General features: G+C 40.4%; 1 protein-coding gene across 2 annotated transcripts in view; it reads left to right on the top strand.

Annotated features, from left to right (window-relative positions):
* Positions 1–16,335, top strand: part of TSPAN12 (tetraspanin 12) — a 96,757-nt gene extending 80,422 nt beyond the window's left edge. For both annotated transcript variants that reach the window (XM_072146980.1, XM_072146981.1), the window contains exons 7-8: positions 3,123–3,266; positions 12,355–16,335. In XM_072146980.1, coding sequence (XP_072003081.1) covers positions 3,123–3,266; positions 12,355–12,657 — 447 coding nt within the window. In that variant the 3' untranslated portion in view covers positions 12,658–16,335. The remainder of the gene's footprint in view (positions 1–3,122; positions 3,267–12,354) is intronic.
* The last annotated feature ends 8,083 nt before the right edge of the window (positions 16,336–24,418 follow it).

Below are 24,418 nucleotides of genomic sequence, written 5' to 3'. Positions count from 1 at the left end.
TATTATGATATTTTACTATTATTCTTAAGATCTTGAACTCTCCCTGATGTAACCAGGTGTCAGGTTTTCCCGGGCTAATCCCGGGGCGCCTATCAAACACTTGGTATGCATGTATATAAACACTTGTGGACTTTTACTTCTTTATACCTGATGAAGGCTTAAGTACTAAGCCGAAACGTGTTGTATATATATTTTTTTTAACTCTACATTTTTTTTATACTCACATCCATGTATTTAATAAAACCTGACAATTTTTGGAACTTAATCAGCCTGGTTCCTAGTTATGTTTTTTTTTAACCTAAAGCGCCGGTGCATTGCCTGTGACCTCTCCTTTGGATACCCACATTCTTTCACCGCTACCCCGCCGTCTGGATCGGGCAAAACGGACAACAGGAATCGACTGGCAGCTATACGCTTTATCACTCCCTGGACAAGGTGAGCGGCTACACAGCCACACTTTCTCACTTCTATACGCTAATTAGATATACTTCACGAGGTTAGCGCCTCTTGTCTCTCTCCTTACCCTCCTTATATCCTACCGGACCCACCTCCTCCGGAGTGCATGAGGGGGTAATCCTACACCGGACTCCTTTAATCTGAAACGCGTAGGCAATTATATGTCTCCTCACTACCCTTAAGTGTACTGCCGTGTTTACAGGCTGCTTGCCTCTACCATGTTCCTGTTTTAACACTTTCGTAATAAAGGTAACAGTTTTTACATTCACGTGGATGTCGTTTGAAGCTGGATTTTGTTTGCCATTTGGACATTCCTCGTACAGTAAGAATGAAGGGTCCAGTAGGATGACCTCCAAATATCAACACTTTCTCACTTTTACAGTAGTTCCCAACATCCAATGAAGTGTCGTTTTAAAATAGCGCTGATTGTAGCATTTCTTAAATTGCCTGGGTCTGCAGGAAGATTCGGTGGATTTGGTCTTGTTTGGTGAGCTTTGTCTTGGGATCAATGGCCTGAGTGCCCACAGAAAGGGCTCTGAGTGCCACCTCTGGCACCCGTGCCATAGGTTCGCCACCACTGTACTATAGTATACTATATACTCTGTGCTTGTTCTGGTTCTGGAGTCCTCACAGGTGACAATTTTCCTTCATCTGGTACAGAACTTCATGATAACTTCTCCCATAAAGGACTTATCATTGCAGAATTTAACATCGGATATGTTCCGATGCACCCTTAAAAATACCACAGTTACGTACATTATAGTTCACCTGGTTATAAACAATGTCTTTATATACAGAACAAATAGCAACAACATTCCCTAATTAATTTATGTGCAGCACTGTCACCACCTTATTTATTTAAAGCAGCACCAGCACCCCCTTATTAATATTTAGTACAGAATTCCCCCCATTAATTACTATGTAGCACAGAAACCCCCATTTATTAATGTAACAGAGCACCATACCCCCTCATTAATTAATATGTAGGCAGCAGTGCCCCTATTAATAAATAATATATAGCTTAGCAGCCCCTACTCAATTGATGTATGTTACAGTAGCCCCCCTTATTTATTAAAATAAAGTTTGGCTTTAGGAAGGGGGGGATGTTGAACTCTTTATTAATAAGTAGGACTGCTGGAATCAATATTAATTAATATGGGGGCCACTGAGCTCTGTCTAAATTAAAGTTCAGCAGCCCCCTATATTGATTAATATCCTGTGCAGCAGCCCCTATATTAAGATACTGTCTAGCAGCGAGACCTCAGTATTAAATAACTGTCTAGCAGAAGTCCCCCATATTTTGGTACTGTCCATCAGCCAGACCCTTATATTAAGGTACTGTCCAGCAGCAGCACCCTTATTAAATACTACCCCCTTATGAAATTAATATTCAGCAGCAGCCCCTCTTATTAAATTTATGTTAAGCATCAGTCCCTTATCAAATCAAATTCATGTCCAGTACCAGCCATTTCTTATTAATTTAAATATAGCACACGGTCTCTCATAATTAGAAAAAAAGAAAGAAACTCAGGACTCACATCCTGCGCTCTTTGCGATCTCCACCTGAGCTTCCTTCACACTGATGACCAGGTCGTAGAGTGTGCATAGGTAGACCACGCAGATGCACCTCCACCTGTGCAGTTTTCAGAATTAATTGGAGGTGCGTCTCATAAAAGCACATGCAATTGATTCTATTCCCTTCTGAAGTAGCGATCTGCCAATTGGCAGGTGCAGGCCCCCTTTATCTCCAGGCTATTAGACCCTGCTCTTAGGGAATCATTAAGTGATGAGTTCTACCACAAATTCCACAAATTGTTTTGAGAACTTTCTTATGAAATGTGCACACCAACAACATAATGCTGCTATTGTAAATGTTGTGCAGTAGTCACGTATCTTTTGTGGAATTGTTTTATGAATTGCTGCAATTTTTGTGCAGTAGTCTCTTGTGAAATAGTTTCATGAATTGTTTTTACAGCTACTCCATTTCCTTTATTTTTTCCCTTTGCATTAACTTTATAAACTGCCTAAGGGTGAATTTATCAATTGCATCTTTTTATCGTGAAATCTGCGCATCAGATGGTAACACTAACACAGAGATGCTGATCAGAGGGGGACAGACTGATGCAGCGAAAATATGTGCTACTGGAAAATATATGTTAAGGTTGTAATAACAGCTAGACTTTACTTTTTATATCTATACATATCCATCTGTATATTTCTATGTAAACTCCATTGTACGTACAAGCCTGATCTAAAGATCTTTAATTGTATCATGAATCACAGTATAATTCATTACTCTTCCAGCACCGGGGTATAATGCTTCACTTTTCACACTTGGTCAACAATAACTTCAATAGCGATCAGTCCTGTGTAAAGGATGATGTGCTATGTGTCATTAATCATGCCTCCACTTTTATTTAAATAATAAAGCAAATAAGGTGTGTGAAGGCACTGGCAGGAGTTAGAGGGAAGATGTGTCTAATTTATGACCGTATATGTGTTTGGATTACTTAAGAATAAAATGCTACTATTATGCATAATGCGTTTGTCAATACATGGCAAGCTTGTGCCTTCCTGAGGTTCTTGATTACTTGCAGTTCATCTGTTATGGTCCGTGGAAGAATTATGTGAGAGATTAATGATGGCTTCCTTTTGTTTTTAAAAAGTTCAGGTGCTGTGGAGTGGTATATCTAACAGACTGGCTGGAGATGACAGAGATGGATTGGCCTCCTGATTCCTGCTGTGCACGAGAATACCCAGGTTGCTCCAAGCAAGCACATCATGGAGATCTCAGTGACTTGTATCAAGAGGTACAGATTCATTCTATGTTTTTTTATGTTTTTGACATTTTATTTTTTATTGATCATACTATTGTATAGCAGATATACTTGACCACACGCAATGGGACACATGTAGGTACCCGTCCGGAGGAGTTCACAGAAAGTGCATTGTCCAGCGATAATGCACTGTGCGGCGATTCTCTGAGATCGTGCACCCGATATCCTGCATGTGTCGCTTCCCCGTTCAGGTCCGACAGAGTTCACCTTCTTCTTCCTGGTGCATGTAAGTGCTTGATCTTGCGACACAATTAGAAAGTTAAATCCTGCGCTCAGTCCGAATCAGTCAGATTGACCGACGGCCTGTCCCCCGATTTCTGTTGCATGAAAGCAGCGTAGCTGCGTCACAATCTGATTGCGTGTAACACAATCCCCTGTTAAATAGCTGTCACAGCCGCGCAAAACCCGAAAACGTCGGAAAGTCTGACTGAAGTGCGTCCGCGGACTCTTAGTAAATGAGCCCCAATATTCTGGAGTCAAGAGGTCATAGAAAATGTATATTCTAAAAAGTGGCCCTTTAGTTGTGTTACATTCATTCATGTTTTTGTGACCTTTTCAAATGCATTAACTGTATCTAAATAGCAATGAAGCAGCACATAAAAAGTTGGTGAACTCTGTCGGGTCAGTGCAGGAAAGCGCCAGATTCATGATTTTTAAGTCACGTGCGTAATAAATCTGGGGACCCCTGCAAAAGTGGGAACCCACTTTTAGTAAAGTTTGCACTAATATTGGTAAATGTGCCCCATTGTGTGTATAACTGTCTCTTTCCAGGTCCAACCTTAGCGTATCCGTTGATCTGCGGAGATGCCAGGTATCGCCACCCCCACTGATCATCTATTAATGACTTATTCTACAGATATTGTAGCAGTGATACTTTTGTATGATAATATTAGTGGACATGTAGATAAACTACTTAAATGTATCTAGAATGTTGTGCTGCTCCAGTCCATATACTTTGAATTAGTATGTACAGTGTATGGTATCCCCTTACGTGTCTATTATACATTTCATGACAGTATTTTATAATGGGGTTTGTTGGTATTCTTTCTTACTTGAGCTAGAGAATTAAGGGCATAGTGTAATACAGGCAGTCCCCGGGTTACGTACAAGATAGGGTCCATAGGTTTGTTCTAATTTGTATGTAAGTCGAAACTGTATATTTTATAATTGTAGTTCTAGACAAATTTTTTTTTTTTGTTGCCCAGTGACAATTGGAGTTTCAACATTTTTTGCTGTAATGGGACTAAGGATTATCAATAAAACATTATTACAGACACCTTACAGCTGATTATTGCAATCTGGGAATATAGTAAAGCATCCAGAAAGCTTCACCAGAGGTCACAGTGGGCAGAGGGGTCTGTCTTTAACTATGGGTCGTCTGTAAGTCAGGGTGTGCTTAAGTAGGGGACTGCCTGTAATCAGAATTATAACGTCATGTTTATATCAGCGCTGTAGGTCTGCTGCTGCAGCCATAGCAAAATGTTAGTCTTCATTACAACTAGATTTCTAGCTTCCTATTCCAATGCTTTTACTGTCTGTCATTTTTTAAAATGTTGATTTATTGTGTATGTATATTATTACAGATTTACACATCACAATGTTTGCTTACAGCATCTAGTGGTAGATGAGAGATTTTACTTACAAGTTGAGTAAAGTATAATCAGGTTTCCAGAGCCGGGTATTGGGAAGCAGTATAAAAATAGCAATATTCTCCAGAGGCACACGACTACAAGGCAAATAATGGACACCAATACTAAGCAGCCTCATGATAACTCCCTTGGGATTAGTGTTCAATTCCACAACAATTCATCAAATTCCCACTATGTTCCAGAGGTTGAACATGTAGACCAGAAAGAGATTGTATTACTGTGGAGAATACTGTACCATAGAAACTAGTTGGAGGTGAAAATCACCAATGACTAAGCTTCACAGCCAATTGAAGATTTTTGATGTAGTCATCAAAATTTTAATTGTAAAAATTAACAAAAATATTGAATGTTGTTATGTCATTAAATGCTGAGTAATATCTAATTATTGAAAACCTTCACTATCTACTGTGTATACATTTTTTATAGACCATTATACTGTCATTTATCCCCTGCACCCTCAATAAATCCTCCAGTAATGTTATTAATAATTATTTATTTCATATTAGAATTTCTGAATTTTTTATAGGAAATAATTGCCGCAATATATAAGAATGAACCCTGCAACTTTTACTGACACTGGCTTCTTTTACATATATTTTTTAGGTGTTACAGTGGGTGCTGTTATTTACTACTCATCATCTTGATGAATCTTGGGCAGATCTGCCATTGTTCAGTAGTAGAACGATATTCAGTTTACCCTTACTCGCAAAAAAGAATGAAAAAAAAAAAACCGGCGCAAGGAGGATACAGGTTAAAAAGATCCAAAAAAATAACCAGTAAATGTTAGTACAAAATTGATTAATCCTCCGCCTGTTCAGAAGTGATGATTAGATTTGTCCATACAGAGTACATTCTGGTCTTGTGTAGTGCTGGCAGTCCAGTTTTACAGTGATAAAATAAGAGAATTCAGATTTATAAAAAATAAGTGTTCCATTTTAATTCAAGAGGTTCCACAGTATTTAATTGGACGTTTTGAATTAATAAGGCAGAGAAGACAAACGTGTTCTAATAATATTTATATGCTTCATCATCATCTTCCTTGGGGTGCTTGAGTGATATATAGTGGATGGATGCATCAATGTTACAATGTATTATGCATTTCTTCCAAAAACAGCTCCTCTAGTCACGTGTTGCAGTTTTTGGAAGTGGGCAGACATGTTTTTCAACCTTCAGACAACCCATTTAGTCATTGATAGGTTAACACACACACATATACATTTTATAGTCTCAACACAACAAATTGGGTATACATAAGTACCAGCATGACCCAATTGGTAGAAAAAATAGACATTGGCAATTTCCAAAAATCCAGTTTATTAAAAAAACGATTTAAAAAAAATCCAGCTTTTTGTAATACACTGGATTTTTGGTGATACCTAGCTCCCAGTTATGTATACCTAATTTGTTGATTTGTTGTACAACACAGGGTTTTCACTGGAGAAGACATGGCTGCAATACCACATTAGACTGATAAGCGATTAACAGAGTTATACTTAGTTGTGCAAATAAACAAGGTGAGAAATATCCTTACTTGTGTATATAGCCCCCTTTTAACCCCTAAACCCTTTAAGGACCTGGACCTTTTTTTGTCTTTTCATTTCTATTTTTCACTCTCTTCAATCAAAAATCTATAACTTTTTTAAAATTTTTGCACGGAAAGAGCTGTGTGATGGCTTGTTTTCTGCGTAACAAATTGGACTTCATAGTGACAGTATTTATTCTTCCATGCTGTGTACTGGTAAGCGGGGAAAAAAATCAATATGCAGTGAAAATGGTGAAAAACCGCATTTGCGCTGTTTTCTTGTGGGCTTGGACTTTACTTCTTTCACTGAGCGCCCCCAAATGACATGTCTACTTTATTCTTTGGGTCGGTATAATCACGGGGATAACACATTTGTATAGGTTTTATAATGTTTTCATACATTTACAAAAATTAAAACCTCCTGTACAAACTTTATTTTTTAGATTTTGCCATCTTCTGGCGTTAATAACTTTTTCATACTTTAGTGTAGGAGCTGTGGGTGGTGTCATTTTTTGCAAATTTTGATGAAGTTTTCAATGCTACCATTTTTAGGGCTCTATGACCTTCTGATCACTTTTTATTGAATTTTTTATATTTTTCAAAATTGTAAAAAAGTACCATTTTCAAATTCGACGTTATTTTCTGTTACAGGGCTAAACACGGTGAAAAAACGTTATTAAATTTTGATAAATCGGGCATTTTCGGACATGGCGATACCTAATGTGTTTATGATTTTTACTGTTTATTTATATTTATATTAGTTCTAGGGAAAGGGGGGTAATTAGAATTTTTAGGGTTTTTTTTCTATAATTTTTTTGTTAACTTTTTTTTTATTTTAACTTTTACTATTTTTCAGACACCCTGGGGTACTTTAACACTTGGTTGTCTACTGTATTTTAGTGCCATATACATTGTGCCCAACTCATGCCACTTTAGACAAACACCCCAAATATCATTCTGCGGGTTGTCCTGGGTACGGCAATACCACATATGTGGCAATTATCTACAGGCTGGGCACAGAAGGGAAGGCTGAGAAGGGAAGGAGCAAAAGTTTGCTTTTGCAGCTTTCACTAGTGTTGGGGTACCTCTGTGGTACAAGTACAATAAAAAAAACCCTGAGAAGTGACCCCAATTTGGAAAAGGCACCCCTCAAAGACTGTATCTAGGGTTTTATGAGCATTTTAACCCCTGAGATAATGGCCCAAATGTAATACAAAGTGAATGGGCAGCATAAAAATTGCATTGTTTTCTGTAGTGACAAATATATTCAACCCAACTCCCTGGGGACAAACAAAATTTTTCTGTGGGTTTATCCTGAGTACTGCAATAGCCTATATGTGGCAAAAATCTACAGGTTGGGCACATGGCAGGGCTCAAAAGGGAATAACTGGCATTTGGAGTACAAACATTTAATTTTTATTTTTCTTTTTGGCATCATGAAGCATATGTAAATGCCCTTATGGTCCTTATAATGGATAGTGCATAGTAAAATAATATCAATTGGGGCTCATTTACTAAGGGTTGCGGATCCCACTTTCTTCGGACTGTTCACCATATGGACGGCTGGACAGGTATTCAACAAGTGTCTGCGCTGGGTTTGTGTCGAACTCGATCGTTTTTTGGTGCGGCTGCGCTGGCTTCCCTGGGACACAAATTGGGGGGCGTGCCATGATCCGCCTGGTTCTGACTGAGCGCGGGATTTAACTTTCAAATTGTGTTACAAGCTAATGCACTTACATGCACCACTTAACAGATAGTGAACTCTGTCGGACCTGAGTGGGGAAGCGTCACATGCACGATATCGGGCGCACGATCTTAGTGAATCGTGGCACAGTGCATTATCATCGGACAATCCACTTTCGGTGAACTCCAGCATACAGGTTAGTAAATGAGCCTCATTATGTCATCTTGTGCCCAGCTCATGTCACTGGAGACAAACACCCTAAAAATCATGATGCGTTGCGATGCGCTGTTCTTTCAAGTACGGAAATATGTGGCATAATCTACAGGCTGGGCACACGGCAAGGTTTAGAAGCGAAGGTGTGGCATGATGTATAAGCTTTTCATAGTACATCAAGTTAAAATCTAAATGTCCATGTCCAATGTGTATGTATGATAAATACGGAAGCACTCTTTCATACATAGGGCCACATTTATCACTTTTGTGCACCTAAGTGAAGTAGTTGCGCCTAAATACTGGCACACTGTTTTGCCAGAATTATCACCAACTATGATAAGGTAATTTTCTGCCTCTTATTAATCACTTTACTTTAACACAGTTCAGGCGCAATTTTGGCACAGTTTAGGCGCAATGTTAGATTCAGGCACTTACATGTGATCCTGCTACAAGCTCCTCTCTGCTTCTCCCACATCCCAGAATGAAGATAACACTCACAGCAGCACCCAGGTGTGTGACACCCTGCACCCAGTGACCTCCTCAGCAGTGACTTCTCCTGGAGGGGATCCCCCAGTGCTGGTCTCCTGCTGCACCCCTGTAATTCTGCACAGTATCCCCCTCAGACACACTGGTGATGCTATACAGAATTACATGGGGGGCACTTGTCTGTAGTATCTGCAACATTCTGCAAAGTTCTCAGCTCTTGCTTTGAGCTCAGGGTTTTGCAGAATGTTTTGTAAATAGAAGGTGATGAACTATAAATAGAGTCTGCAGCTCCTGTCTGTAGTGTATGTAGTGTGTCTATTATCTGTTCTAGTGTCTGGCTGAGCTCTGCTGCTAGAAATGAGCTGTTCTGCAAAGGGGCTCAGTGCTTTCTTCTCAGTTAACGCCACCTTCGGGCTGGAGTGTTTTTGCGTCCTTTTTTGCGCCTAAATGAAAAAATTGCAAGTGATGAATATCATTAGGCGCAGCAAAACATCTTGATTGGTAAGATTGATGAGGGAAAGCTGGTTATTTTTGCTGCGTGGCTAGTTTGGTTAGTTTGGCTAGTTTCACCTGAATGAAAAGGCGCAAAAACAACAGAAAAAACGAGTGATAAATGTGGCCCATAGTCCTGGATTTTCTGGGCATGTTTCACATTGGTAAATGGTGTCCCACCGAATGCCTTTTTTGTAGCACACCCTGCATCTTTTTTGTGTGTCCTTCCTTCTTTCCTTCCTTTTTTGTAGCACACCCTGCATCTTTTTTGTGTGTCCTTCCTTCCTTCCTTCCTTTTTGTGTCCTTCCCTTTTTGGCAGTTTAGGGAACTTCTCCTGGAAAGTGCTGCGCTGGTACAATACATATTGTGGCCTTGCTTCCAGAAGTACTAGCACTCCCCCCTTCCTGGTCTCCAAAAAGCAAATGCTTAATGACCACCTCTTGAAACTCCAGGAAAGTTCCCCACTGGCCTGCACATTGATCTAACACATATGCATCATACAATGCCATCCACATGATGTGTACGGCCAGCTTCTTGTACCACACACTCCAATTCCGCATGGCGTTATATGGCTGAAGCACCTGGTCCGACAAGTCAACCCCTCCCATGTACTTATTATAGTCAAGTATACAGTCAGGTTTGGGGGGTTTCTGTACTGGTACATTGTACTGGGACAGGGGTGCTGGTGTGCCCATATATTGTTGTTAATTCAGGGACCTCTCTCTTGTCCTTGTATTGAAAACACACAATACAGAGTCGCTGCATAGTGCCCTGCTCTTGTGCATTCTAGGTTTTTGCCCTAGCAGCGACTTAGTGAGACCTCTCTGATTCCTTCTAACAGTGCCACATCCCGCAGTATTTCTGGACGCGAGGCATTTGAAAAGTGTAGTGCTGGTGCAAAAATTGTCCAGGTAGATGTGGTAAGCCTGGCCCAGTAGAGGGTGCACCAAATCCCACACTATCTTCACAGTAATACCCGGGAAGGGGGGGGGGAGCATTCTGGGGGCACTATTGTGGAGTCCTTCCTTTTATATACACTGAACATGTAGGTATACCCTAATGTACTTTCATCTTATACATCTTCACACCATACCTTGACCACTTATTTGGCAGGTACTGACAGAATTGAAGTCTCTCTCTAAATTGTACCAGGTTCTCCTGCCTCCGTCACACAAGTGCCATCGCGGTATCACAATGTCATGTAACATGCGATGTACACATTGGGCTCGCGTCATGCTAGTATGTCGCTGAGCGCCTACTGCGGGGGCGAGGAGCATGAGGCATGAGCCTCTCTTTGTTTTGCTAGGTACAAGTCTATCACATTTTATTGTATGGTTGACATATTTTATCCAAAATTTTACAAGAAATGTATCATTCCAGATTTGTGCATTGGGGCAGTGTCAAATTGAAACAGGAAAGGGCTTTCTTTAAATTTTGGTTGCAAAGGAGAATTTTATGCACCTTGATATTGGAAAGCAGTGTAGTGTGGAAATAGTCCTTTAGCTAATTATCTTCTCAGTTGTAGAAACAATCCTGTACATTTTTGCAGTTTGTAACTTCGGCTTTATTAGCAATTCCAGATTCACTTGAGGATAGAAGAAATGATGCTACATATAGTACACTCTTCTGAGAATTTTAAGATCTAATTATAGATAGGACAACAAAAGTCCTGCAACATATTATGATAGAAGAAACGTGATACTACAAGACAATGCAGATTAAGCGCACTAACGTGTTTATATACTACAAACAAATAGTTGACACGCTTGAATTTATAATACAATAAGGTATCTAGATTCCTTGCAGCACTGACTTTATAGGATAATAGAATAATGGAAGTAATATAGAAAATCCATTCCTGGCAGAAGTCTGGGAGCCGAGGTCTTACTGCTTGTTCAGAAACAAGATTTTGCAGGCTCGGATTTAATATTCGAATTGTTGCGGTGATATCCCTTATGGCTTTTTACGGCTCAGTATTCATAAATGGGGATAATTCAGTGTTTATTGTTTTTCTCCAAATATTGAAATAAAATTGCCCTGTAGTTTCTGTGATGTATGGAGTTATGTGCTTAATCTGTACTTATTACTCTATTTAATTATTGTATTTCATGTATTTTTTCTAATGTGAGAAACCAATATGTGACCTATCTTGTAACCATTTCTACGGATTGTTTATACTTTTATACTGCTGGAAGGTTAGGTCATAGCATCCATTAGAAGCATGCTTATAAACAGTTTTTACTACCGGCCATATAAATGATAGTCGGGGAAATAGTTTACCATATATAACAGGTCTTGGCGAATTTTGCCCGTAGGTTACTTCTAGAATACATGGAATTTTATACCTTACAATCAGAAATTTAGTAATCATAACACCAAATGAATCCACTGGCTGTGTTTGTAATGCATCAATCCAGAGATAGCACTATTAGAGCATTTCTACAAATTCAGTGTGTGTCCAATGTAAAGATCTCTGTTCTTTAGGTGTTTATAATGTGTACCACACACATGGTATAGCGTAATCTGGAGCTACAATTATAAAATATACCAGTTCTGACTTAAATACAAATTCAACTTAAGAACAGACATACAGAAACTATCTTGTTCGTAACCCGGGGACTGCCTGCATATTTGGTGCACTGTGTGCCAGTGGGACTGGAGCACGATGCCCCAGATCTTGATATATTTCCCCCAAAGAATTTAGAATTCACTGCCACCTCACCTGCAGGCAAACCAGAAAGTTCAGTTCTTTCATCCAACCCCAAATATCACTTATGATAGATTCTGTGCAAAAAAGCATTCTTCTTTGCAATATGCAACAGAGATTCTGATAATTCCTTTAAAGATCTTCATTTATATAGCATCATCATATATCATAACATTAGACATTACAGAGTAGATAAATGCTATTCAGACAATAGGAGTGAGGGTCAAGGTCGCAAGAGGTTAAAATCTATTTGCCAAGTTCCGATTTCCTTCTGTATTAATAACTGGTTGTGTTCATTTTATTGCAGGGCTGTAGTAGGAAAATGTACAGCTTCCTGAGAGGAACCAAACAACTTCAAGTGTTGAGATTCCTTGGAATTGCCATTGGGGTTACACAGATTTTAGCTATGATTCTTACCATTACCTTGCTGTGGGCTTTGTACTATGATAAGAAGGATCCCCGATCTGAACCAATTCTACCTCTCAGCCATGAAAGTGCCCAGCAAAACTGCCATCCAGCTGAGATATTGCCTCCAAATCACACAAGGATTACTGATCAAAGAACTACTGCTAATGGATTTAACACGTACCTTGAAATGGATGAATTGTGATTGGCTGCCTTAAAGTGTCTTTTATGTAGCACTACTCTACATAGTAGATGGATGAACTGTGGAAGAATCAGTGTCATGTTATTAATGATCAGAATCGCCATCATGGAATGTCATATTTATATACTTTCACTTATTTAATGAGTTTAGATAAAAATTAATGACAGGAATAAAAAAACAACCCACATCTACCTTGTTCAGGTATTAGTCTTAGTGATAAAAGTTGTAGTTTCCTGACAATTCGGCAGTAAATGATTCCTTCTTACATTGATAGATGGATGAGGATCCATGTCTGATACCATGTGCTAATTGTCTATATAAACTAGTTATGTGACCTACTGAATTAAAAGGCAGAAAAGGGATTTTTAGAAATAATATAATAGACACAAGGTCAGTTTTACAGGGTAAAATAAATCCTAGGCAATGTCAAATTCAGACAGATTTGAAATGAGCTACATAAATCTAGTTTGAAATAAGACCTGATTTCTAGCTGATCTCTAAACTACTGATTCATGGTTAAAAATAGAAATCAAGCTATGGCCTCATACAGTAAGCTAAATGTATCTGTTTTCTGTTGGTATAGGTTTGTGTATAAAGAAATTACCCTGTAATAAATATGATATGGGGTCCATAGTCATGAAAGTTATTTTAGGTGATCCTACAGCTGAGAACCCTACAGAAAAAGAGTGTCATCAAGTGTTACGATCCCCTGCAGTGCCTCTAGAGGGGAAATGAAGCATTACACATTTCACATTAATGGATTGTGGCTGGAGGTTAAGATCAAGAGATTCTCTTCAATATAATTCTCTAATAGTGTATTTAAAGACTGTTTTTCTAAACCACTAAACCCCCTTTGATGTAAAAAGGATGAATGCTGTAAAATAATTGCATTGTATGCTTACCCACCCTCAAGCACAATGACTGGAAGAACTCACACATTATATTTGTTTATATATCAAATTTAATAGAGCATGGATCCTACGCTTTCAGGCCTCAGAATGTCATAGCTATTACATTTTAAGGTCAGGAAATGGGAAATAAAGATAGAATAATACATTTGAGTAGGGAGCCGGTATAATGTATGATGTAATGTGCTGTACCTCATAGCCACTCTTTCTACCTCGGAGTTAATCTCACAATGGTCTCCCATATACCTTTCAACACTAGCAATAGTAAAAATATATCATATTCTGCAGAAAGTATATGAAATCACATAAGATGCTTGAACCTCTCAATTATGTATGACAGGTTGTAGGAAAGTGTGTATAGATAAAGAGAGCTGGTACTGAGACTTAGCAACACAATCTACTCTCAGAAATACAGAAATCTTTAAGGCTTTGTCGCATAGTGCAGATTTTATATGTGAAATACATCTGCAGAGTCTGAAAAGATCTTTCCAACACAAATGTGTCTGTCTTCCAGCCATATATTATGATCTTAAAAACTATTTTATCAGTGCTAGAGGACACATATTCTAATTTCAAAAACGAGATATTTATATCATATCATTTAATGTGACATGGTAAAACTAATGTTACCTACTGTTTATTATAGGTGAAATACTATGGGGCAGGAAGCTACTTAATAAGTAATTATTAATTTAATTTTGTAATTTATTGATATAAAAAGTAGTTAAATATAAGTATGAAACCCATATAGACATGAATGCATTTCAACAACCATGTTGAAATGCATGAAAGTCTAACCCAGCCAAACCAGATTAGTCCTAATTACTATTTTTTGTATCACACACATATTACAACTTGTATATAAACAAGATACAATGGCTGTAGTAGAAAAAGAAAACATTTCTAAGGTTCTGTTTAATATTTGCTACCTAACAGATGACAAATAAGGAGCTTATTTGTCAAACTGAATTTTTTTTTGAGTAGGGAATGATTTTCTGGTCAGTGGGGGCCCTAGGGGTAAGACTCTGAGAGATCACAAGAATGGGGGTCTGTTGAACCCCAAACGAACAGAGCAGGGCCTTTAAAAGGTAAATGGGCAAGTTTTTACAAAATAATGAATACTAGAAAGGGTATTTTACCCTAACTGCAGGTTCTGGTGACAGGTTTCCTGTAAATGTTACATGTGCAACAGTAATGCATTGAATGTAAACCTGCCTTTAGAACTCTAGTTCACTCTGTTGTCTTGCAAGTGTTTTTACCATCCCTGTTTTCTTTAGTAATTTTAACTTGTCAGGGTTTATACAAACAGCATTTGAAGTGTTCATTAAATATCCTCAGCCAAATGTATCCATAGAACCATCTTCACCCAATGAAGGGCAAAAGAGTGACCATTGACTTCCAGAACTATGGTATACATTTCTATTTTAAGTTTTTTCATGGTGGCCTTATGCTAGAAAGCAGCATCCACCAGAAACATCAATCATAGATATGTGATATTTCAAATATCTTCAACAGGGTATGTTTCTTTCTTTATATACAAGATGTGTATTTATGTTTTTTCTTTTTCATTTACATTTAGATAACATTGTCCTTGCTGTAGAAATCTATGATTTTGAATTGCTGGATGGGGAAAGGCTCACTTCTTTTAAGTTTTACTTTGTTTTACACAATGTATCAACCAGATGGTTTGAAAATACATAGTGAAACATTATACACTTACTAGTGTAAAAAAATAATCATATTTACAGGCAGGGATAGACTGTCATGTTATCACTGGACTTTGCAGCCTGATAATAAAAGCTTATGCACTCAAAAATCTTCTATTTATTTAAAAAATATCTATGTATACCACCTCATGCCGTTGTTCTCTACTATATTCATCCTTTTTAGGAGAAAATAACATACAGGACTGTGCTGATACTCCACTGCGCATGGCCACATTGAAGGGGCCTTACTATGTGTGTGTATAGCTATTTGGAGAGAGAGAAAAATAAATATTTTGGGGATGTATAAATTCATTAAGGCACATCAAATGGTTAAGTATTAGTGAAATAAAGTGTGTCAAAACACATTAAATGGGGCATCTGTAAGATAAAGGGGTTGAATATACTTTATCACAGAAATGTACATATAGCTGATTTGCATATGTTTTGGACAGAAGTTCTTCTAGGTATATCTTAGTTCTGCTGGACTACAATAGTTTTATGCTATGAATATTTTGTTGTATACAAGAAAACTGTTTAATCCATAGAATCATTGGAGGAGATTTATCCTAAAGTATGCCCCGCCCTCCGCCGATCGCCTTTGCTACAAGCCATGCCCCCATCACACTCCCTGCACATCCACTTGGCATGGAGATAGGGAAAAGGGAAAATAATCGCAATTACTGGTTGCCCCGCAAGTAATTAATATAATTTCAGGGCTATTACACCAGATATCTGGCATAGAAGCCATGATAAATGTACCCCATTGGATGTATGTGTATATTGAGGGTAGCACAAATATTTTGTTTTAAATGTTTAACACAAATTGTGATATTTTATAATAAAAGATGTTATTTTTTTATTGTGTCAAAAAGCATAAATGCCACTGATGTATGCAGGATGTGTTTGTGGAAGTCCAGTTGCATTTTTAAAAGGCACAAAACAGTATTTCATGAATGAAATAGTGTAAAAATATAATAAACTGGAATTTTGCACAATTTTTTTATTGGTTGATATAGCAAGAAGCATTAAATTGTATTTTCAATAAAGTGGTTTTATTAAGATTCTAATCAGTGTATTTTATTTTGTATCTCTACTTTATTGGTTTTAGACCTGGAACCATAATTGTACCTCAAATAGAATACAGTGGAGAACAGGATTACCTGTAAAAAGCCTGTTGTAGACTCCCAGGCCTGTCATGCAGCATTTCCTAACTCAGCTTGCATGTAATGCAGGGAATAGCTTGGATGGACTAATAGATAACAGTGAAGGGCAGTGAGCCCAAAGGCTGAAACCCCTTCCGAACTGTCCTACTTAATTGGCCAGTCGACCCTAAACATTAGGTGATAACTGGTTGACATTCCCCTCCTGAGCCAAAGATCAAACACGGAGACATAGGCTGGACAATACAAAAATAGAAGAGTAGTCGACAAATTGAGGTCAAAACCAAGAAGACAATGCAGAAAAAATTGATAAGCAAAAAGGATTCAGAAACCAGACGAAGAGTCAAGGATTACAGAAGTCGAGATAAACACCAGTGATCCAAAAATGGAAAATAGCAGACAAATTTTATGAGATATCAGAATTCCAGTGCAGAAGGAGATTATTATTATTATTTATTTATAGAGCTCCATTAATTCCATGGTGCTTCACAATTACAATCAGTAAGGGGTTCACATACATTACATTAAGAAAAGACCAAATGCAAGAGCAAAAACTACATTCATCAGGAAACAGGTGGAAGGAGGACCTTACCATGAGGGCTCACTATCAATGTATGTGATTGGACCAGTTCCCTGACATCCAGGCAAGGCAGAGTATGAGCTGAGAAAGAATCTTTACGGCTCAGCTAACATAACTGTGTGCAACCCAAAGTAATAAAATGAATAAACCTGAACGCAAGAATACAGTCATAAACTATTTCAATAAAGTAACATAAGAATGAGGTTCATCCTACTATTTAAGATACAAAATCCTACAATTAGAACACAATTCCCCCCCCCCCCCCCGTGTAGGGAAGAGCAGTGTGCTTCACTGGCTTCAGAACTCCGTTCCCGTTAGATCAATGTTGTCACCTCAGGATCTACGTAGCTCTAGAGGGAGGGGTTATTGCAGTGCATTAGTATGAACTAGTGATCACATGATCACTAGTTCATATGATAGTATTGTAAAAAAAAAAAATCATAAAAAATAAAATTCATTAAAATGTCCCAAAAGCCCCTTACACATATAAAACAATAATAACAATAAAAAAGTTTTAAAAAACACAACATATTAGATATCACTGCATCCAAAAATTCTCAATCTCAATAAAAATGTAAAAACGGTTATTCCGGGCGGTGAACCCCATAACTGAAAAATGCGCTCAAATGTCCGAATTGCCACTTTTTTGCCCTTTCACAACAAATAAAAAAATGTAATGAAAACTAATCTAAAGGTCGCACAGTCCCGACAATGGTAGCAACGTCAATGTAAAACCATCAGCTCATCCATGAAAAAATGACACCTTAGTCAACTCCATGCGCCTAAGTATGAAAAAGTTATTGAAATCAGAATATGGTAAAAGTAATAATTTTTTGGGGGAACAAGTTTTAATTTTTGGTAAAATCTATTAACACCTAATAAAACTTATATAAATTTGGTATCCCTTTGATCGTACCAAATCAAAGAATATATATATAAGAGATGCCATTTGGAGTGTACAGTTAAAGACCTAAAAACAAAGCCCACAAGAATATGGCGCAAATGCGGATTCATGTCAATTTTACCGCATTTTGAATTATATTTACACTTCCGAGTACATGGCACGGAATATAAAATGATGTCAATAGGAAGTACAATTTGTTACTCAGAAAACAAGATCTCACACAGCTATGTATGCTGAAAAATAAAAAAGTTATTGATTTTCGAAAGTCTGGAGCGATAAGCAGAAAATAAAATAGATAAAGCCCATCGGTGGCAAGAGGTTAAAATTCCTCATATACCACATGATAAAAAGTTTACAAATTCTCTAGGGTAAGGGTTTGTGGTACCTGATTTGGAAACCCAATCCAAAAGCTCCACTCATGATCACATATTTTGGTGACTTTGTGTTTCCAACACGTTTACTGAACGTGAAGGAAAAGCAATCTTATCTCAACATGCGATCGCAGGTAGAGCCTTTGGAAACGCAACCTAAATGCCACATGTGAACGCAGACCCAGGGGCTCTACAAACACGTCATGGCACCAAAAAACTATTCTGTCCTACCAAAGCTCAATGGTGCTCCTCCCCTTCTGTGCTTTGCTGTGTCCTGACAGTGGGTTACATCCACATATGGGGTGTCTTCTTACTCGCAAAAAACTGCCCAATGTATTCCTAGAAATTTTCATCCCACGCTTTCCAAAATACACTTATTAACTACCATATACAGGAGCCATTGTCTGCTGTCTGCTGTGACAGTTATAAGCTGAGCCGTAATTGATTGCTATTTTGCCACAGGTCATTAATATGAGCTCTGAGCTTAGATTGATTACTATACACAATGAGTATAAGACAACAATGTGGATAAGGATACAGAAATTTCTGAGGTAAAACTGTTCCAGTTGCCCATGGAATCCAACCAGAGATCAGCTGTAATTTTATAAATAGCTGTGAGAAAATGGAGCTTGAGCTCTAATTGGTTGCCATGGGCAACTAGAACAGTTCTGTTCTCAGATACTTCTGATAAATCTTCACATAGATAAAGTGACAGTCAGAGACAAAGACTCTCAGAGACAGCCAAAGGCAAATATAGAGCCAGTTACATTCAAAGACAGAGAAAACCGGAGACAGAGACAGTCAGAGACAGATGTTGACAGTTGGAGACAGATGAAGACAGTTGAAGATGGAGACAGAGACAGATGGAAGCAGAGATAGAAAGAGACAGTAAAAGAGCGATAGATACATATATAACAAATTTTGTTAACTCATTCTATTTTGTTATAGCTAAGAGCAGTTATTTACTATCTTGGGCAATGCCAGGATAGCTACAGCTAGTTATTTGTATATTTTTATAACTTTTTTGTTTAATCACTTTGGTTATGTGTTTGATGTCTGCCTTGTTTCTTGTGTAGCTGTCCTTATACTAAATTTTTCAAAGAACCATAGGGGTATTTAATAGTCATCACCATCATCTTTTTGCATGAAATAAAAAAAATACTCAGCCGAGCAAATTATTCAGAAAACAACAAACAAAAAGTGGAAGCATTCCTATAAATGGTAACAGAGGAAAAAGCCACACAATAAAAACTGTTATTCTTCCCTTACTAGCGTTCTTCCTTACAATCTTAATTTTACATAAACTGTACATGACATATACACTCACCGGCCACTTTATTAGGTAACGGGTTGGACCCCCTTTTGCCTTCAGAACTGCCTCAATTCTTCGTGGCATAGATTCAACAAGGTGCTGGAAGCATTCCTCAGAGATTTTGGTCCATATTGACATGATTGCATCACACAGTTGCCGCAGATTTGTCGGCTGCACATCCATGATGCGAATCTCCCGTTCCACCACATCCCAAAGATGCTCTATTGCTTTGAGATCTGGTGACTGTGGAGGCCATTTGAGTACAGTGAACTCATTGTCATGTTCAAGTCTGAGATTGTCAAACCAGTCTGAGATGATTCCAGCTTTATGACATGGCCCACTATCCTGCTGAAAGTAGCCATCAGATGTTGGGTACATTGTGGTCATAAAGGGATGGACATGGTCAGCAACAATACTCAGGTAGGCTGTGGCGTTGCAACGATGCTCAATTGGTCCCAAGGGGCCCAAAGAGTGCCAAGAAAATATTCCCCACACCATGACACCACCACCAGCCTAAACCGTTGATACAAGGCAGGATGGATCCATGCTTTCATGTTGTTGACGCTAAATTCTAACCCTACCATTCAAACGTCGCAGCAGAAATTGAGACTCATCAGACCAGGCAACATTTTTTCCAATCTTCTACTGTCCAATTTCGATGAGCTTGTGCAAATTGTAGCCTCAGTTTCCTGTTCTTAGTAGAGATGAGCGAACATACTCGTCCGAGCTTGATGCTCGTTCGAGCATTAGCGTACTCGAAACTGCTCGTTGCTCGGATGAAAATGGCATCTCCCGCCGTTTTGCTTTTTGGTGGCCAGAAACAGAGCCAATCACAAGCCAAGAGACTCTGCACTCCACCCAGCATGACGTGGTACCCTTACACGTCGATAGCAGTGGTTGGCTGGCCAGATCAGGTGACCCTGGAATAGACTAGCCCCTGCCTGCGCTGCTCGGATCATTCTGTGTCTGGATGCCGCTAGGGAGAGAGCTGCTGCTGGTCTGGGAAAGCGTTAGGGTGTTCTATTAGAATAGTGTTAGGCAGGAGTGATTCTACAAGAACCCAACAGCCCTTCTTAGGGCTACAATAACGTTATACTTTTTTTTTTTTAATTTGCTTGTGGCTGGGCTTGCTGGCACTAGTAGTGCAGCTAGTACCATATTGTGAGGAATTTGCAGGGGGACTTGCTACCGTTGTGTTTAGCTCTTAGTGACACACATATCCACCTCAAACACCAAAGTGGGACAATTTATTAGGGGTTTGAGTAGAATTAGGCAGTCTGCTGATTTTTTTTTTAGCTGTATTTCATTTTATAGCTCAAACTCATCTTGCAAAGCAGTGTGCTTTCAGTGTAGGCTAGAAAATAGCCATAGGAGAACCCCAACGGCTTACTTAGGCCTACAATAGCGTTATATTTTCCTTTTTTTGGTTTTCTTGTGGCTGGGCTTGCTGGCACTAGTAGTGCAGCTAGTACCATACTGTGAGGAATTTGCTGGGAGACCTGCGACCGTTGTGTTTAGCTCTTAGTGACACGCATATCCACCTCAAACACCGAAGTGGGACAATTTATTAGGGGTTTGAGTAGAATTAGGCAGAGTCTGCTGATTTTTTTTAATTTTTTTACCTTTATTTCATTTTATAGCTCAAACTCATCTTGCAAAGCACAAAATCCAGTTGTGTGCTGTCAGTGTAGGTTAGAAACTAGCCATAGCAATAGGATAGCATCGTTTTGTTAAAAAAAATAAAAAAATTTAAAAAAATAAACACAAATTTTTTTTTTTTTTGAAGTTTACACTTTAATTTGGAAAATGTTTAACCCGAGGGCTAGGGGTAGAGGACGAGGGCGTGGACGTGGGCATCCAACTACTGCAGGGGTCAGAGGCCGTGGTCCTGGGCGGGGTGAGACACCACCTGCTGATGGGGGAGCAGGGGAACACCGCAGAGGTACACTCCCTAGGTTCATCATGTCTCAAGTTACTGGGACTCGTGGTAGAGCACTGTTGAGGCCAGAACAGTGCGAAGAGGTGATGTCGTGGATTGCGGACAATGCTTCTAGCCATTTGTCCACCAGTCAGTCTTCCACGCAGTCCACCCATGTCACCGAAATCGGCACTCCTTCAGCTCCTCCACCTCAGCCTCCTTCCCCCCAGTCTGCCCCCTCCCACCAAAATTTGGCATTTGAACCGGCATACTCTGAAGAACTGTTTTCTGGACCCTTCCCACAGTCACAAACCACTTGTCCTGCTGCTGCTGAGCTATTTTCCGATGCCCAGGTTTTCCACCAGTCGCAGTCTGTGGGTGATGATGACATTATTCACGTAGTGGAAGAAGTGTGTAAAGAGGTGTCGGACGATGAGGAGACACGGTTGTCAGACAGTGGTGAAGTTGTTGTCAGGGCAGGAAGTCCGAGGGGGAAGCAGACTGAGGGATCGGAGGATGATGAGGTGACAGACCCAAGCTGGGTTGATAGGCCGGGTGAACACAGTGCTTCTGAGACGGAGGCGAGTCCTATAGCAGAACAGGTTGGAAGAGGCAGTGGTGGGGCCAGACGGAGAGGCAGGGCCAGAGCTGGTGCATCAGCGCCAAATGTTGCCTGTAGTCAAGCTCCCATGGCGAGGGCTAGATTTTCAGGGCTAGATTTTCAGAAGTCTGGAGGTTCTTTAAAGAAACACCGGATGACCGACGGACTGTAGTGTGCAACCTTTGCCAAACCAGGATCAGCAGGGGTTCCACCACTACTAGCTTAACTACCACCAGTATGCGCAGGCATCTGAATGCTAAACACCCCACTCAATGGCACCAAGCCCGTTCACCTCCGGCCGGGCACACCACTGCTTCTTCCCCTGTGTCATCTGCTAGTCAGCCCCCTGCCCAGGACCCCGGCCCAAACACCTCCCGTGCGAAAACCCCATCTTCGCCTCCACGATCCTCCACAGCATCCACCAGCGTTCAGCTCTCCATACCCCAGACGCTGGAGCGCAAAAGGAGGTATAGCGCAACCCACCCACACACTCAAGCCCTCAACGTCCACATCTCCAAGTTGCTTAGCCTGGAGATGCTGCCCTATAGGCTGGTAGAGGCCTTTCGAAACCTCATGGCGGCAGCTGCCCCTCGGTATTCGGTCCCCAGCCGCCACTACTTTTCCCGATGTGCCGTCCCAGCCCTGCACAAGCACGTGTCACAGAACATCCTCCGTGCCCTGACCAACGACGTTTCTGACAAGGTCCACCTGACCACAGACACGTGGACGAGTGCTGCCGGGCAGGGCCACTATATATCGCTGACGGCACATTGGGTTAACTTGGTGGAGGCTGGGACCGAGTCTGACCCTGGGGCTGGTCATATTCTGCCGACGCCGAGGATTGCGGGGCCTACCTCGGTCCAGGTCTCAAAGGCCTACTATGCCTCCTCCTCCTCCCACCCCTCCTCCACCTCCTCCTCTGAATTACCATCCGTGGGCATGGCGCCGTGGATGTCTGATATCTGTCAGGTGCTGAGTAACTTTGAGGAGTCAACACAGATGGTCAGTGGTGATGCCGCCATCATCAGCCTCACCATCCCGCTGCTTGGCCTGTTGAAAAACTCTCTGGTCAGCATGAAGTCGGAAGCTTTGCGCTCGTCACAAGAGACGGGGGAAGAAGATTCCCTTGTTGATAGCCAAAGCACCCTTATGTCTGTTTCTCAGCGCATATCGGAGGAGGTGGAGGTGGAGGAGGATGAGGAGGAAGAGGAGGAGAATGTTGGCGAGACAGAAGGGGGGACCATTGTTCAGTCCTTCACTGTTCAGCGTGAATGGGCAGAAGAAGAGGAGTTGGAGGAGTTGGAGGAGGAGGAAATGGACAGTCAGGTCAGTGAGGGGAATTCTTGCGCGTTGGGACTCTGGCGCATATGGCAGATTTCATGCTAAGCTGCCTATCCCGTGACCCTCGCGTTCAAAGAATTTATTCCAGCACCGATTACCGGGTATTCACTCTCCTGGACCCACGGTACAAGCAAAATCTTTCCACTCTCATCCCTGGAGAGGAAAGGAGTGTGAGAATGCATGAATACCAGCAGGCCCTGGTGCACAAGCTGAAACAGTATTTCCCTTCTGACAGCGCTAGCGGCAGAGGGCGTACTTCTGCGGGACAAGTAGCGAGGGAGAGTAGGCGACCAGGCAGCTTGTCCAGCACTGGCAGGGGTACGCTTTACAAGGCCTTTGCCAGTTTTATGTCACCCCAGCAAGACACTGTCACCTGTCCCCAGTCTCGGCAGAGTAGGGCTGATCTTTACAGAAAGATGGTGAGGGAGTACGTAGCTGACCATACCATCGCCCTAAATGATCACACAGCTCCCTACAACTACTGGGTTTCAAAGCTGGACATGTGGCACGAACTGGCACTGTACGCCTTGGAGGTTCTTGCCTGCCCTGCCGCTAGCGTGTTGTCCGAGCGGGTTTTCAGTGCAGCTGGTGGCATCATCACCGATAAGCGTACGCGCCTGTCGACTGACAGCGCTGACAGGCTGACGCTTATCAAGATGAATAAAGCCTGGATTTCTCCGCATTTCCATTCTCCACCAGGTGAAAGAAGCTGAACCTGAATAATGTATGCACTCCTCCTCCTCATTGTCCTCCTTCTCCTCCTCTTTGTACACTAAAGCAGAGGAAACTGGCTATTTTTTTGCCAGGGCCAACTGGCTCTGGCTATAGTACTCTATGTATTTACTTTTTCTGGAGGGCCAACTACCCTGTCCTCTGTTTTAAACAATTTTTGGGAGTGCCACATACAGGCACTCAATCTATGTAATTTTTCTGGAGGACCAGCTACCTGCTCCTCTGGTTTGA

Source organism: Engystomops pustulosus, chromosome 4, assembly GCF_040894005.1.
Source record: "Engystomops pustulosus chromosome 4, aEngPut4.maternal, whole genome shotgun sequence".
In the NCBI taxonomy this organism is placed as follows: domain Eukaryota; kingdom Metazoa; phylum Chordata; class Amphibia; order Anura; family Leptodactylidae; genus Engystomops; species Engystomops pustulosus.
This window is presented reverse-complemented; position numbering and strand designations above follow the sequence as displayed.